The following is a 17093-nucleotide window of genomic DNA, read 5'->3' as shown; positions in this document are numbered from 1 at the left end:
TGTGGAAGGAAGCAACATGTGTAGGCATGTGTAAAGACAACTGTTATACTGGATTGCAAGATCTGATCCATAAAGAGGATCCTAACTCCATTTGAACACACTGTTGTATTCACAAGCTGTGGCATCTAAAAGTATGAGCCCCATCCTTCAATAAGTTCTTCAATCAGTGATCAAAGTGGTGAAGTTCATTAAAAGTCAACCATGCAAGCCAACATGTTTTCAACTAATGTGTCAATAATGGGGGCTGAGCACATTTCCCCATTTATTGCAGTATCTCTCCCTGGCTGCCACATGAAATTGCCTTGAAAAGGTTGTGTGAGCTCAGGAAATATCTTTTCCCTTATCCTTTGCAAGGGAAATATCTGAGTTTCAAGAAGTTACTAGAATGTGACTGTTTTGAAGTTTGCATATTTTTGTGACATCCTTGAAAAACTGAGTCTATGGAATGTATCCCTTCAAGTTAGTGGGACTGACCCTCGACAACTGTTAGATAAAATTTTAGCCTTCAGAAAAAAATTTACTGTTGTGGTGAATAAAGATATACGTTATGTTTCCTCTGCTGCTCAAGTGATTTTACAGGTCAGTGACTGTCAGTTGAATGAAGAATTGTTCTGTTCTGTGTTTCTGGATCATTTAAATGAACTTAGTGATACATCAAGTTCATGCCAGAACAAGTTGGTCAGTGCAGAATTTCCATCAACTGAAGAAGAAAGTGTAATTTATTGATTTTTGTCAGACTCGACTTTGAAATTGAAGTTCATTTCTTGATCACTGCTTGAGTTTTAGAGCATGATGAAGCAGAAGTATGCACCAGCGGATAACGAGGGCCTATGATTTTTGACACATGTTTCCAACATTCTACTTATTTGTGGTAGGTTTTTTGGAATTTGCAGCCTTTAGCATGAAATACAGAATGCTAATGAAAGTGGAGAGAGATGTGTCACAATTCCAGCCTTGTGCTGAGATTTGAAGGACTGATGATGCAGAAGCAAGTTCATCCTTCCCACTGATTTCATTGCAAAAATAAGGTGTAATGACATGTCATTCAATAAATAAATAACTACTCATACTCTTTTTTTTTTTTTCGAAACTTAAGTAATTTAATCCATACTTGTAGTTGGATGCCATGTGAAAGGAGGAGTGGGTGTTCATGTTCAGCTCTAGGGAGCCATGGACCCAAAAAGTTTAAAAACCACTGGTCTAGCACAACTATGATAAGATTTATATTCCTAGTATTAGCTTTGCCGTGGCCCATGCCATGGCATTTTTTGTATGCAACAATAAATATTTTATCAAACAATGGAAATACCAGGTAGGAATATCAACAACGTAGGAAAAAAATTGATTGCTACTTACTATAAAGAAGACACATCAAGTTGCACACAGGCATGATTAAAATAGCTTTCAGCTACAGCCTTTGTTGTCACTAAGGTGACAAACCCCCCCCCCCCCCCCCCTACTCCCCTCCCCCCACCGCCCCACACCACACGCGCGCGTGCACACACACACACACACACACACACACACACACACACAAGCAAGCATCTCGGCCGGGATGCTGGAGATTCTGAGATGCTGAAGTTGGTGGTCATGTGTGTGCATGAGGTGTGCTTTCTTTTGTGTGTGTGTGTGTGTGTGTGTGTGTGTGTGTGTGTGTGTGTATGTGTGTGTGTGTCTTTAGTGACAAAGGCTGTGGCTGAAAGCTGTACATGAGTGTCTTTTAATTGCACCTGTCTTCAACTTGACATGTCTTCTTTACGGTAAGTAGCACTCCATCTTTTCCTATGTTGTTAATAAATATTTTATGCCACATATGACCTTCAGATCCACATTTCATCAATTTTTATATTAGGCCTTTTATTCCTGATTTCAATATCTATATCCTTTATTCAGCAATATTATGAAAAGGTGAGAGTGCTACTCACCTTAAAGATGGCATGTTGAGTTGCAGACAGCACCATGAAAATGTTGTTAAACATTAAACTTTTGGCCATGGCCTTCTTCAGGGAAGAAAATACGCACATATTCACACAAAAAGACACACCTGCCACACACACAACCATTCTCTTTGGCTGCAGGGGTCAGAATGCTTCTCCTGTATTGAACGAAAGCAGCGATCCTGAGTGGGGCGGGGTAGTGGGAAAGAATAGTGTACAGGTGGGTGGAAGAATGATAACAGGACAAGGCTGCCAGGTGCAGCATTGGGAGACAGTGGGGGATGGATTGGGTGGGGAGAGGGGGCAGAAATGTGGAGCAGAGAAGGGGAAAAGATCATTGGGTGCATTGGTCAAGTGTGACACACAGTGAGAGTGTGGGGATGTGCTTCAGTTGAAGCTTCACCTGGTCTTCCTCACTCAACCTGAATTTCACTTACTCCTCTCTGGTGGCTCCATCTGCACTTCTGTTCGCATTAAATCCACCAGTCACTAACAGTACCTGCGTTTGACAGCTGTCATGCCTTCCATACCAAACAGTCCCTCCCCTAGTGTCTGACCACCTGTGGACAGCATATCTGCAGTGACAAGAACTCCCATATGCTAAGGGTCTCACAGAGGCTGTCACAGACAGGCACTATCCTCCAAACCTAATCCACAAACAGATTTCCCATGCCATATCCCCACACATCCCCAATCCTCCCACCAACCCCAAGAACCAGCTACAAAGCAGTGCCCCACTTTGTCACCAGTACCATCCCGGAATGGAACAACTGAACCATATCTTTTGTCGGGGCTGTGATATCCATCATTGTGCTCTGATATGAGGGACAGTCTACCCAAGATCCTTCCCACCTCTCCTAAAGTGATGTTCTGCTACCCACCCAATCTCCATAAGATCCTAGTTCATCCCTACACCACTCCATATGCCAGCCCCTTGCCACAAGGATCATATCTCTGGGGAAGGCCCAGGTGCAAGACCTGCCCACTGCACCCATCCCGCACATCCTATTGCAGTCCTGTCCCAGGTTTATCCTACCCCATCAGAGGCTGAGCCACCTGTAAAAATACTAGCTCTGCTGCAATCATTGCACAGGTCTTCGTATTGATATGATTACCAATCAGCTGTACACTAGGATGGAATGACCACAGCAAACTGTGGCCAAGAGCAAAGTGGACCGACCACCCCATGGCACAACATACAGCTGAACACAACATGCTTGACTTCAGTGCTGCTTTCAATCCTCCTCTCCATGATCACCTTTTCTGAACTGTGCAGATGGGAGTTACCCTAACAACTTCTTCTTTGCTCCTGAAGTTATTCATCAGTTTCCATCCTGTCTGACCTATTACCTGCCAATTCACACTCCCTCACCCTCATTGTGCACTGCTGTCTACCAACACATCCACTGGTCTTTTCCACTTCTCTGCTGCTCTCATGTTCTGCTAGTCCCCGTACCCCCAAATCCATCCCCACAGCCTCCTGACACTGTGCCTGGCAGCCTTGTCCTGTTGTCATCTAGTCCCTGTAGACTCCACGCTCCACCAGACAGCACTCTTCTTCCCCTCCCCCTCCCCCACAATGGGTGTGCTATTCCTATCCCCCTTCCCCACATCATTCCAGATTCCTGCTTGCATTCAACATGAGAGTTGCATTATGGTTGCAGCAGCCATAGCAGTCGCGTGCATACGTGCGTGTGTGTGTGTGTGTGTGTGTGTGTGTGTGTGTGTGTGTTTGTTTTGTGAAGAAGGCTTTGGGTGAAATCTCAGTGTATAACAGTCTTTTCACTATGCCTGCAACTCGACATGTCATCTTTATGGTGAGTAGAAATCTTTCCTTTCATAGTACTGTTGATATTCCAAGCTGAGCTTCCCAGTGTGTGATGGTATCTTTTATTCCTAATATCACTATTTATAATTTAATGAATAAAGGTAACAACTCACTGACTAGTTGAGGCACTGACTCATCAAGAGTCATATAATGTCTAGCATTCACATAAATCCTCCTCCTTCATGCACACACACATGTGCACGCACACTCACTCACTCACTCACTCTCTCTCTCTCACTCACACACACACACACACACACACACACACACACACACACACACACACACACGCCTGTTTGGCTATATTGCATTGTTCTGGGTGACTACATTGTGCCAGCACTGCAGATCGATTTGAGTGTGCATGTGGGACTGAGCGAGAGTTGTGGGAAGGAGGAGGGAGAGAGGGTTGAGGAAGAGTGACTGATGGCTGGAATGAGGAGGCAACACATGTGCAGGACAGAACGTGATAACCCGTGAGATCGCTCTAGCTGCAGGCAGACAGGGTTGTGCACAGTGTAAAATGATGCAGAGGGATGGATTGGGAGTGGAAGATAAACAGAGGAAAATGGAGACTTTGGAGAAGATGGTGTGAGTGCAAGATGAATGAGGTTAGGGGTCATGAGGAAATGTTGCCAGTGGGAGTGTGGCAAGTGCTAGCAGAGATCTAGGCGTGTAGGGTTATGGGATTGAAGGATGTATTACCCGGACAACTCTCATTTCTGTAATTCATGTAAGCTGATGTGGGGTGGGGAGGGGGAGGGGGGGGGGGGGACGAGAAGCTACCAGATGGCATAAGTTTTTGAACAGTCATTGAGGCAGATCCTTTTATGCTCAGCAGTGTTTTCTGCCCCTGAGTAGGCAGTTCTGCTCTTGGCTGCAGTTTGGCAGTGGGCTACTCATTTGGGCTGACAGCTGTTTGGTGGTCATGCCCACATAAAATGCTGTGCAGAAATCAGAGTTGATATACAATGTGACTGCTTTCAAGGGTGCCACTGCCTATAGTAGACTAAGATAAGCCTATAATGGGGCTGGAGTATGATCTGCTGGAAGGATGTATTGGACAGTGTAGTGTAACGACGTATTAGTTTTTCGTTTGATATATGTATGACCATGTGCAGACTTCGTCACCTACGTCAGTTACAACCCACTTCAAAAATGATTCATATTCTTTTAAATTGTCATAGAATGGTTCTTGAACGAAACTGTAAAACATCAGTTGAGTCGTGTGCAAGGAATTACATCACTTGGGCCAATTGGTTTTTGTAACTTTTTCGAATTTAAATTTCGTTTGTTTCTCCTCAGAAATTATATTGACACATGTTATCTTGATCTAATCGATATCAGAATCACACATTAAATAAACTTTTTAGATTCAAAGTTTCGGTGAACGCCGTAAGAATCACGAATCTTGTCAAATATATTATTAATCCGTTCACATAATTCTTCATAAATAAATCTTCAAGACACGTGTTTCAACTTTAGTAGCATACACTATTTTATTAGCTTCCTACACATACAGATGTGAACTTGAGCGTTGAGAGTTAGTGACTGACATTTCAATAAGATTAAGCTCTATATGACGTCATTGTTGTACAAAAAGAGTATAAAAATTCATTTTTAATTTTTAGAAGCACGACGCAACAACTCGGTTCCAGGATCTTCTGTTGCTCCTTGGCTGTCGACCCGCGACGTATAGCGGCCAGCAATTTCCTCTCTGGTCGTGGCAACGAAGATGCTGTCCCCGTTCGTTGCGCCGCCCTCTCCGTACATGAAACACATAAAAAAAATACAAAACTTTTGAATAATTCACATCTATTACAAATAATAAGAAAACACATAAACAAAACTTATAGTCACCTGCAAACTGGGCTGACTTTGGTGCGTGGGTGACGCTTAATTTCGTCCCACTACATACCCCACCCACAAGCTCAGTTTGTCAGGTTTTAACCAAAAATAAAACTTTTCAATATACAATATTTAACTGTTAATACATTCTCCTCACATTTTACGTAACCTAGAGTCCTTGCTCTTAGATAGATTTAATCCTTTTAATACGATATTGTTGTGACTATTTGTCGTTTACTCTTAATTGTGCTATTATGGTAATTCGTAACCGAATATAGGGAGATTGCTCCTCTTCAGTTAATAGTTGCTAATAAATACCAATTTAGTACGTTCTTTAACATTGTTACATTAGGACAGAGCATTCAAATTGTGATAGATTAGTTTCGGTTTCATTTATTTACTAGAGTTATTCTTTCCAAGAATGTATATTACTAATAAGTTTCTCACAATAACTAATCGTACTATTTACTTTACGTCATTCTTTTCCCTAATGCCTTATTTATGCCTGAGGTCAAGAAGAAATCAAGCAAAATTTTCTTTAGAATTTCGGCACGGCTTTCTTTACCTTCGGACACCTTGTTGGGTAATGGCAATTTATTTAGGAGAAACAAGCGAGAGAGCCCCGTTTGGTGTATTCTATATTAACACTATTACAAACCTCTATTAAAGGCACTCTGCCATGTTCTCGTGAGCCATATAGCTCTGGACGCCCATGGTCCCTAAAACTATTAACCATCCCCTTTGGTTCCTACTATCAGAGTAAATTTAAAATATGCAAAATTCCTTTTGACCTAAGAGCAAAATTTCTTCCATATAAATCCCCCTTTTGGTTATCTTTCTCTTTTTGAAGTACCAGTAGATTATTGTAGAACACTTGTTTAAGCTTTCTGTTTCATTCTTTAAAATAATATGTAACTATCACGAAAAACTTCACATGAATAAACTATCAATGCTCTTTTGTGTGTAACATATACTAATTCTTAACTTATTTAGAAATGAAGGGTTTCATTTGATCGACACTATATAATCCTTTAATTACACCTGATGAAGGTTCCATAAGAAGTAATGCTTTGGGATGTACAATCTTATGTACAACATATGGACCTTCAAAGATAAAGAAGAATTTCCTACATTCCTTACCGATCTTAGAACTTTTAGGATGAGATCGTACTAACACAAGATCTCCTACCTGAAATGAGGGTTCTATAGCCTGCTGATTATAACTTTTAATTCTCCGTTCGGCATTTTTTTACAATCTGTTCGCAAACTTTTTCGTCTGGAATGCATTGTTGGATCTCATTTACCGGTGGCCAAGGTAGAGCAGCTAGTAAAGGCTCACCTATAATTCGTTTGCCTAAAATTTCTATAGGTGATAATCCCATCGTTAGGTGAGGCAATTCATTTAATATCTTTTCGAATTCAGGCATTAGTTTGGCCCACCGAGTATGTTTATGTGCACAATAAGTTCTACATAATCGTCCTAATTCTTTCATGACTCTTTCTACTAAATTACTTTGAGGGTGATATTTCGAAATTAAGATATGTTTGATTCCATATTGTTTTATCATATCTTGAAATCTTTGACTAATAAAGGCACTACCGTTGTCAGACATAAGTCGTTTAGGAATGCCCCAGTTAACAAAGTAATTTCGGGTGAGGCAGCGTATAACGCTTGCTGTATTCGCTCGTTTCAAAGTATATAGCTTCACATGTTTGGACCAACATTCCATTACAACAAACACATAAGTTAATCCTCCTGAACTACGAGGCAGAGGGCCGAAAAAATCTAATGACAGTAGATCCCACAAACCTCGAGGAATTACAGCATATAATTTATAATGCTTAGATTTGTTATTAACTTTAACCTTTTGACAGGTTTCACAAGCCCTAATAATACTTCTCACAATACGGGACATATTTTTGAAATAATAATACTTCATTAGATGTTTAATACATTTATGAATTCCAAAATGCCCGTAACCTTCATGAATATAAGTAATTAACTCGTCCACAACAGTTTTCGGAATGCAGATTTTCCATCTCTGGTGTTCCCTCTGTGCTTTCCAATACAACAAGTCGTTAAAATAGAACCACAGACCCCGGGTGTTAACTGTTTCGTCCCCATTATTAAGGTTTTGTATAAGGTCCCTATATTGATCGTCATTTCTTTGATTGCACGTAACAGCAGTTACTATCCGTTTAACCTTACGTTCGTTCTCCTTAGTTAAAAGGAAATAAACATGGTAATTTGTTCATAAATGTAATTTCGTCCCACTACAACAGGTCTTGCACCATGGTCGTCCATATGTGAATGACATACGTGGCAAAGGGTTGGGAGTTATTAAGTATTCAGATGCACACATCCTGACCAAAAAACTGAAGCTCCCAGAAGGGCAGGAAGAAATGAAATAAATCTTCAAGAGTTGAGAGAGTATGTGATGTTAGTTAAGTCATTACAAAGTCCAGTTAAATTTAAGGAGGACTTCGCAATATGAGACCACATATCAGAGACAAGTTAGCAAATGGTCCTTTATATCTCTGATATTGGCATTGAGATGGAGATGACTTCTGAGTTGCTCTCAAACATGTTCTATAGGGGACTGATCAGGGGATCCTGCTGTCCACGGAAGTACCTCATCATTGTGCAGACAATTCATAGAGGCACATGCCAAGTATAGATGAGCATTTTTCTGTTGAAAAAAGGCACCGTGTTGCTATCACATTAGAAGAAACATAAGGATGCAGGATGTCTGTGATGTACTGTTGTGTCCTCAGAGTTCCCTCAGTCACTACCAGCCATGACGTGAGGTCATACACTGTGGTTCTCCACACCATGACACCAGGATTAACACTGCTGTACCTCTACAAAACCTTGGAGGAATGGGACCTCTCCCCACATCACCACCACACTTGCTGATGATGCTCATTTAGGTCAGTGCAAACCACGAGTCATCTTTGAACACAATGGAATGCCATTAATCAGCAGTCCATGCTTCCCACTCACAACACCACTGCACATGCAGCAATTTGTGTTGTCGTGTCTGGCTGCTGCTAGTCTCTGACCAATGGTGTAGTGTGGCACAGAATGTTGTAGTGTGTCCATTACTTGTCCATGGATGGCAGACACAGATGTGAAACTGTTATGATGTGCTTGGTGCACAATACGGTGATCTCCCTTGTGGTAGTCAGACATGGTAAACCTGAACCATGCCTGCCCTCACATTTCCATTCAGTCCAACACTAGGCCACTGTCATATCTGAATGCTCGACAAATCTGGATTTACCATGATTTGATCAGCCAACCAAATGGGGATATTCAGACAGTTGTACTCCATTGCATTTTTATTGAGGTGTCGGGACCAGCAAATTATAATGATATTTACCAAATTTTCTCATTATATAGACTTTACTGATCAACCAACAAGCCAGCATGGCATTGATGAGAAAAAGCATCAACTGTACTAGCTGAGAAGTAGATAAGAGTCTCTGGAAGCTTGCTTTCACTACATTTGAATACCTTGTTGCGTGTGTCAGCAGATTCCTGGGAGTGGGTGGACAGTGCTACATGGTCACTTTCAGACTTGACATGGCAGCAGGCTGTGGTGCTTCAAACTTCCAAGTTCCTTCACCGTACACGTCAATCATCACAAGAAGATAAACCCTGTAGACACACTGTGTTTAATTCCACAGATATGCAACTGAGTGATGCTACAATATCGATGTTGGAAAATGGACTAAATTTGGCACCCATTCCAAAGACATTGCCTGTTGAGCAAGGTGCCTTTAAACGTCCCAGTGAGACTGCTGAAGAAGTATGGTGAGAGACTTGCAGGGCCATAACTTTGGTGCCCACACACAAGCAGAACATAAACACTGAAGAAAGAAAAGAGCTCCATTCCTTAAGAGAAGGCAGAAAAACAGTGATTTTACCTGCTGACAAGGGAAACACATTTGTTCTTTTGCTTGCACCATCTTACTTTAGCAAGATGATGGATTTACTGCAGGATTTTCAGCATATTGTCATCTCCAGAAAGATCCAACTGAAGCAGTACAACGGAAGACATCTGCACATCTCAAGTCCAGCCAGTTTCTCAGACATCTTAAAAAGAACTTAAGAGTACAAGCGCAAGTTCCACCATGACTTTATGGGCTGCCTAAGATCCATGAGGGATGGGTTCCACTTCATCCCATTGTGAGCAACATATTACTTAGCAAAACATCTGGCCTCTCTTCTGAACTATTTGGTAGGAAAATGTGAACATTACATTCGAAACTCAGAAGATCTAATACAATGTCTGAAGACTTTGCATCTCGAACCAGCTGTTGTATTGAGTTTGATGTGGTCTCTTTGTTCACTCGAGTACCTCTGGTGGATTCATTACAACTTATAGAAGCTAAGTAGGAGGAGGACATCTTACATCTATTCAGACATATGCTTGCTTTGACTTACTTTTTATTTAACGAATAGTATTTTGAGCAAACTGATGGTGTCGATATGGGTACTCCTTTTTCTCCCACAGTAGCTAATGTTTTTATGGAAGCCTTTGAGGAAAAAGCGCTTCAGTCAGTGGTGGTGAAACCTAAATGTTTCTGGAGATATGTGGACGAAATTTTTGTAGTATGGCCACATGGGGCAGCAGTGCTTACTGCATACCTGGAACACCTTAACTCCCTGCATACAGCAGTTGCTTCATCATAAAAGTGGACAAAAATGGAGACCTCCTGTTCTTAGATGTCTTGGTCCACAGAAAAGAAGATGGTTCCTTGAGTCACAATGTGTTTTGTAAACCAACTCACACTGACCTACATCTATGAGCTGCGAGCTGCCATCACCCATCTCAATGCAGTGGCGTATTATGGGCTTTTTTTTCATAGGGCTAGAGTTATCTGAGATGCAGGGAGCTTATCAGCAGAGATTAGCCATATTTGCTCTGTGGTGTATGTACAAAATCTTAAACAGATTCACAATGCATTCCAACATGCATTCACTAAACCTCAAGAGTGGCCAGAAGAAACAGAGAACTCCATGATGATGGGTTTCCTACCCTAATGTTGCTGGTGTGTCTAACATCGGCATGTTGTGCAAGAAACATTGAATAAAATGTGTATTTTGTGTTCTACCTTCCAATGTGAGTGAAAATGATGCTGGGTTCTGTTAAAGACAAAAATATGGTGTTAGGAGATCTGGGATATATAAAATCCTTTGCCAGTATGGGAAATCCTACATTGGCCGGACATGTCACGCTGTTAAGGATAGATGCTTTGAATATAGAACTTACACCAGATTGGGTCAGCCATAAAAGTCTGCTGTGGTGGACACTGTCTTGACACAGGACATAGCATGAACTATGGAGAAACAAAAATACTTTTTCCCACTTCCAAGTACTGGGGTTCTACCATTAAAGAAACAGCCAAAATACATATGAGTAATGACCTGATTAACAGAGACATGGAATTCCAACTCGACAAGGCATGGGAACCAGCGTTGATGGTACTAAGGAATTGTTGGGCGCAGACAAACGAGTCTGAGTCAACACACACGCAGAGTCGGAGTCCACACTCTTAAACTGGGTATCAACATTCTAACTCTGTGCGCACTGGGTCACTATTTGCTGCCATGCTTTTTTCCATGTTGTGCATGCGAAAACAGTGTGCTATTTCTCTGTCAGAGGGCCTGAATGTCGGCGTGCTCTATGATTCATCTATGATGACATTGTAACCCCACCTCTAGGCACCTGCATTTTTCTAGTGAGCCAGTGAATATATTGGCAAGGCACCGTAGCAACACATTAGTAAGCACCTGAAGCTGATGAGCAGCTGTCTTGTTGAAATATTGTGCAGCTTCCACAGTGTTATCTGATGGGATGCCCATGAACCATTGAAGCAGTTTCACTCTATACTGTAGTTTATATGTTGGGTATTACCTCCTATCTATGATGTTGTTGCTTACTCTTTGATTGGATATTCGTTAGCATCTGAATTAAAGAACCTATGAAATGGCATGTAGCACCTCCTTTTGCCACGATAATGATGGTCATCATATGGACTCCAGAAAACAATTAGGCACTCATTCTGATCCACCTCTGATCAACCACTACCTACAACTATATGGGGTCAGTCAAAACTGGGGACGCATCTTTCTTAATGGCACCTCCGATGTTTTCAATAGAATTAAGATCAGGTGATCTGGTTGACCACACAAGCACCCTCATTTCCATCAAGTGTTCTTCAAATCATTCTGATGATGCACATGATGTGACAGGAGGTTTCTGTATTGTTCACCAGTGATACACAATGGAGAATACATAAGGGACTCCCATTTCATTCCCTGTAAACATTACCGTAATGGAATTTCTCTCCATTTCCTGTCTGTATGGTGCTATGTTGACTAGCAGGAAGCATCAACTTATATAGTTTTTGACATAGCTGTATCCTGCCATCAGTTATGCCATCGTATCCCTTCCCTCTCACACATACAAAAAATATATTGGGAAATTGTAAAAGGCTGCCAGACAAGGACTTAACAGTCTTAGAACATATTGCAACAAGTCACTAGGTATACCAGTTCATTTATAAACATGTAGGGGTGTTTAATTCATAATCACCAATTAATTTCAGTTGTAGCTTTGTAAACAATGACAAAAAATGTGTTTCACATTAATAGTGGGCTTCCAGATGTTCTGCCGAGTTGTCGTATCTATTTTATGCACTATATCACAATGAATGACCCAGATGTCTTCTTTAGGTGCTGTGGGTTTTGCTGTTATGTGTAGTTGCTGCCTGGAGCCTAACCAGACATGTATGCATGCATGCGTACATACATACGTACAAACATACATTCACACTAGTTGTTGATGTAGAGATACACTGACCAATGTGCTTTTGTGTAAGCCTGTTGCATCCTAGATAGTTTTCCCTCTGTTATGCAAGGTGTATCTAAACCTTGGTAACAGATATTGAGGGGAGGATGGTGTTACTCCTTTGATTGCATGATGAAATGTTTCTGTGAACAAATGCTTCACAAAACACTTCTACTGTATTGTATGCTGCAGTATTACAGGAGATGCAGTTGTCACTTTACAGGAGATGCTCAAATTGTCCATGAATGCAATGCGCACATGGCAACATTTTGATGTAGTCAGTGAAGCCTTTTGATTATAAACTTGGCTTTGTAGAAGAGCTGCAGAGTTATTAGTTCATTGTACCAGGTTGTTGATATTGTGGTAATGAACATTACCTGTAACATGCTTTCCTACAACAAAAATCAAGTGGATTAAAGTTTGGAAACTGGGTGGGACATAAATGGCTGATCCACTCTCAGTGGAATATGTTATCCAAAACGGATGAATATTCAATCCTAAGCGGCTAGGACCTCATCATGCATGAACCACATGGTACAGTTAACTCCTAGAGGAACTTTTTCCAGTGATAAAGGCAGAGTGCCCCTCATGAACATAAAATACACTGGTCCATTTAAGTGTCTCGTTAACAAGCATGGGCTGATTCAACAGCCCTGAGTAATGCCTTAGGAAAGCAAGTAATATGTGTCTACATGTGAGTCTTATTTATTGATGCCATGGATAACACAAACATCACTATAGGAGTGACCATGTGAAAGATCTCTCTGCCTGTAGGTGGAAATCAGTCTCTCTCACTCCTTGCACCTTTTGCAAATGGTTTGGATAAAGGCATATTTACATAAAATAAACCACAAAGACATGGGATTTTCATGCTTTGCAAGATCCACGTGTTGTGTTCTCATATCTTAATAATTGTGCACATGTTTCTCCATGGCAGGTGTTTGTATATGGTGTGGCTGTGTGCTGTTCCCAAGGGCAGGTTCCACTGAGCCTGTTTCATTCATGGAATGGTACACTGCTGAAACATCCCACATAGTGTTTACTGTCATACTGAAAAATACTCCTGATATAAGCATACTGCTTTATACAAGGGTGGTTTGAAACGTTGTCGGAACAGAATAGAAAAAAGTACTTACATCACTGAAACATTTTTGCTTTTCAATGTAGTCTCCTTGTAGATTACTGCACTTAGTCCAACGATGTTCCAGTGCCTTAATACCATCTTGAAAATGAGTTTCCTCCAGGCCTGCAAAATAGTTCTCAACTCAGGCTATCAATTCTTCGTTTTTCAACCACCAAGAAAAATTTTCAGTTTTGGGAAGTAATGGAAGTCTGGTGTAGCCATATTAGGTGAATAAGGTGGATGTGACAACAATTCATACCTTAGTTTGTGTAATTTTGCCATGGATATGGCACATGTGTGCGGGTGTGCATTGTCTTGATGGAAGATGTCTTTCTTCCATGTGAAACATGGCCTTTTGTCCCGTATATTTTGTTGCAGTTTGTCCAGGAGGTTAGCACAGTATTCTGCAGTAATTGTTTGCCCAGTGGGGAAATAATCTACAAACAGAATCCCCTTCGCATCCCAGAACACTGATGCCACTACCTTTCCCGCTGAAGGAATTGTCTTTGCTTTCTTTGGTGATGGAGAATCAGTATGTTTCCACTGCTTTGAGTGTTGTTTTGTCTCTGGGGTATAGTAGTTTCATCTGTGGTCACAAACCGGTGCAAAAAATCTTGTTTGTTTCTCCTAAAATGGGCCAAGCATTGTTCCGATATGTCCTTTCTTGTGCGTTTTTGATCCAGCATCAAGAGTCATGGTACCCACCTTGCAGATAATTTTTTCATTTCAAATTCTTCAGTTAAAGTGTATTATACCCTTTCAGATGACATCTGGCAAACATAAACAATTTCATGCGCTTTCAATCGGCGATCCTCAGTGACCATTTTGTGCACTTTTGCAATGATTTCTGGAGTAGTGACACATTTTGGCTGATCATTGCGCAGATCATCATCTAAGCTCTCCCGACCAAATTTAAATTCATTTGACCACTTAGCAACAGTTGAATATAAAGGAGCTGAGTCCCCCAGTGTATTCTGGAAATCGACATGAATGTCCTTTGCTTTCATACCTTTCTTTACGAAGTTCTTAATCACTGCTTGAATCTCGATTTTTTTCCGTCTTTGCAAATCACTACACAGGAACAACAACAGAGCCATGTCACTGCCACAGCTCTCTTCCAAGAGCACTGATGTGGCACATGTTTACAGGCAACAGTCCAATGAATATCGTGGTGCTTCCAAGAACTTTTCAGACCACACTTGTACCTATTGCCATTTGCCCAGTCAAACACAAACAGCATGCTTCCTTATTCTTAGTTTGAGTAAAATACTATATTTCACACACAAATTACAACTTACTCTGTTGCATTGTTTGTTACTCACTGTCCTTAGTATATCACTAATGCACTAGGTTACACACTCACATGTATATATATACCTTTACTTTATAAAATATAATAGTTCTGTACTCTGTGTGTGTATGTTAAATACTTGATTGCTTGAAGTGTCTTCTCTCCTGTTCAGTGCATGCTGCTAATGTTAATGATCTCCAGTGTCCTTTGTGTATCTTTCTGTGTTTGTTTTGTAGTGCATGTGAGGTGGCGCATACTTCTTCATAGTAGATGTAATATTGTAGACATTGTGACAGATACATTATACCTCATATTATACCCAATTTTTTACCCCACCCTATGTGTTTATTTTTTTAATTTCCAAGCCATCTTTTATTAGACGGATAGCCTTTAGCATCTAGGGTTTACTACTTGCCAGGAAAAGGGGGCACCAAGCAGCCACCACAGGCTGCAAACTACTGCATATTTCTGCAAGAACCAAGAACAAAACAGTCACAGTTCTTAGTTAATGAATTTAGAACTGTTGACTCCTCACATGAAACAAGCTTTCTCATTTAAGAGATGTTTCGGACATAACTTAGATGTATATTTAATACTGACTCTCACAAACTTAGCTCAGTTATTGAACAAAAATGTTTTGTTCATCAATAAATGAGTAGTGCCTGCTTTTATCAACTTAAATATTATTTACAGGTTGTACTTAATGCTATCTAGAACCACTTACTGGGGAAATATAATATACGTACAGTTTTGGTTTATTAAAGCATGTCCTTCTCATATCTAGTTGAGTATCACATATTTTTATGCGTAAATATTTTTGTTAGATGCTATTTGTTAGTATTCTCCAGAAATTCTGAAATATCTCTCTTTTTCAACTTTTCAGTTGGCTAACGTCAACAGAGGAAGAGAGAGAGAAGAAATCTTCACTAGAATATCCATTTCATTCGTTTGCTATCTTATGTGAAACTTGAGGCCTACAAAGTTTCACATGTTTTTGTCCTTTTCCTGTTTCTCCTGTGCACTGTCTGTTTCTACCTTTTTCCATCACCCCAACTGTGATCTTCACCATTAATTAATCTGCATTCTAGTAATCCTTATTTAGAGTTCCTTCAGACTACAGAACCCTCCAGTATCAAGGATGGATGATTCTAGTTCCATAGTGATAGTGTCTAGCACTTTTTGTCCTCTCCCTGTTTCTCCTGTGCACTGTCTGTTTCTACCTTTTTCCATCACCCCAACTGTGATCTTCACCATTAATTTTTTAATCTGCGTTCTAGTAGTCCTTATTTCGAGTTCCTTCAGACTACAGAACCCTCCAGTATCAAGGATGGATGATTCTAGTTCCATAGTGATAGTGTCTAGCACTTTGTAGAGAAAGCCACCTCGCCACAATATTTTTGCATTGTGACAGTGGTGCATGGCCTGTCTCATGCTCTGATTTCAACTTGGACTGGCATCTGATGGTTTCTGTGTCATATTATTCACCATGTCTATGGTGTGAGCAATTATTGTGTACCTTTGACCATTGTCATTGTATATGTGAAGCTGTTATCTTTCTCAGTTTTTGTTTTTATTTGATGCATTTGCTTCTCTTTATTCTAAATTTTGAATGTGTGGATCCAAGTGAAAAGGGACAGAATTTGATTTAGTAGTATTATTTGTGCTATTGTTTTCTAGGAAGTGTTGTGTGTTAATGTGTATGTAACATTTGGATTTAATTTTATATTGATACACACAACTTACATCAACTAACTCTGTATGTGTTCTACTTTATTCCAATTATTTCATACAAATAATATGAAATAGTAGAAAGTTACAAATTGGTCATTGTTTGGTTATTCAGGGAAGAACAGTATCGGATTATGTGGAATGAACTGGAAACTTTCTTGCGTGCACATTGTCGCAGTGAGCAACACAGCCGTGTGTTGAATTGCCTCTTGGAATGCCGGAACAAGTCTCCTGATGACGATAAAACAAAGGCTGAAAAACCTGGAGACATAGTAGAACTTGATGAGGCTCTTCGTGAACTTGACCAGTAAGTGAATGCATTTCTAAGATATGTATAGTAGGTATATACAGTACATATTTTTAGGTGGATTATCTTGCTCCGGACACTCGTGTGAATAATTTCACTATTTGTTTTTGTATTGCTTTGCCACTGACTTTAACTACTTCTATTTGAAAGCCACTATCTGCAGACAGAAAAATA

At 40.4% G+C, this 17093-nt stretch overlaps 1 protein-coding gene across 3 annotated transcripts in view; it reads left to right on the top strand.

The window, feature by feature from the left end:
- The window catches only part of LOC124596254 (integrator complex subunit 13), a 256833-nt gene that overhangs the window by 112472 nt on the left and 127268 nt on the right, over positions 1–17093 (top strand). For all 3 annotated transcript variants that reach the window (XM_047135328.1, XM_047135326.1, XM_047135327.1), the window contains exon 11: positions 16728–16919. In XM_047135328.1, coding sequence (XP_046991284.1) covers positions 16728–16919 — 192 coding nt within the window. The remainder of the gene's footprint in view (positions 1–16727; positions 16920–17093) is intronic.

The sequence above is a fragment of the Schistocerca americana genome, chromosome 2 (assembly GCF_021461395.2).
Source record: "Schistocerca americana isolate TAMUIC-IGC-003095 chromosome 2, iqSchAmer2.1, whole genome shotgun sequence".
Classification (NCBI taxonomy): domain Eukaryota; kingdom Metazoa; phylum Arthropoda; class Insecta; order Orthoptera; family Acrididae; genus Schistocerca; species Schistocerca americana.
Note: the sequence above shows the minus strand (reverse complement) of the source record. Positions and strands in the feature narration are given on the sequence as shown.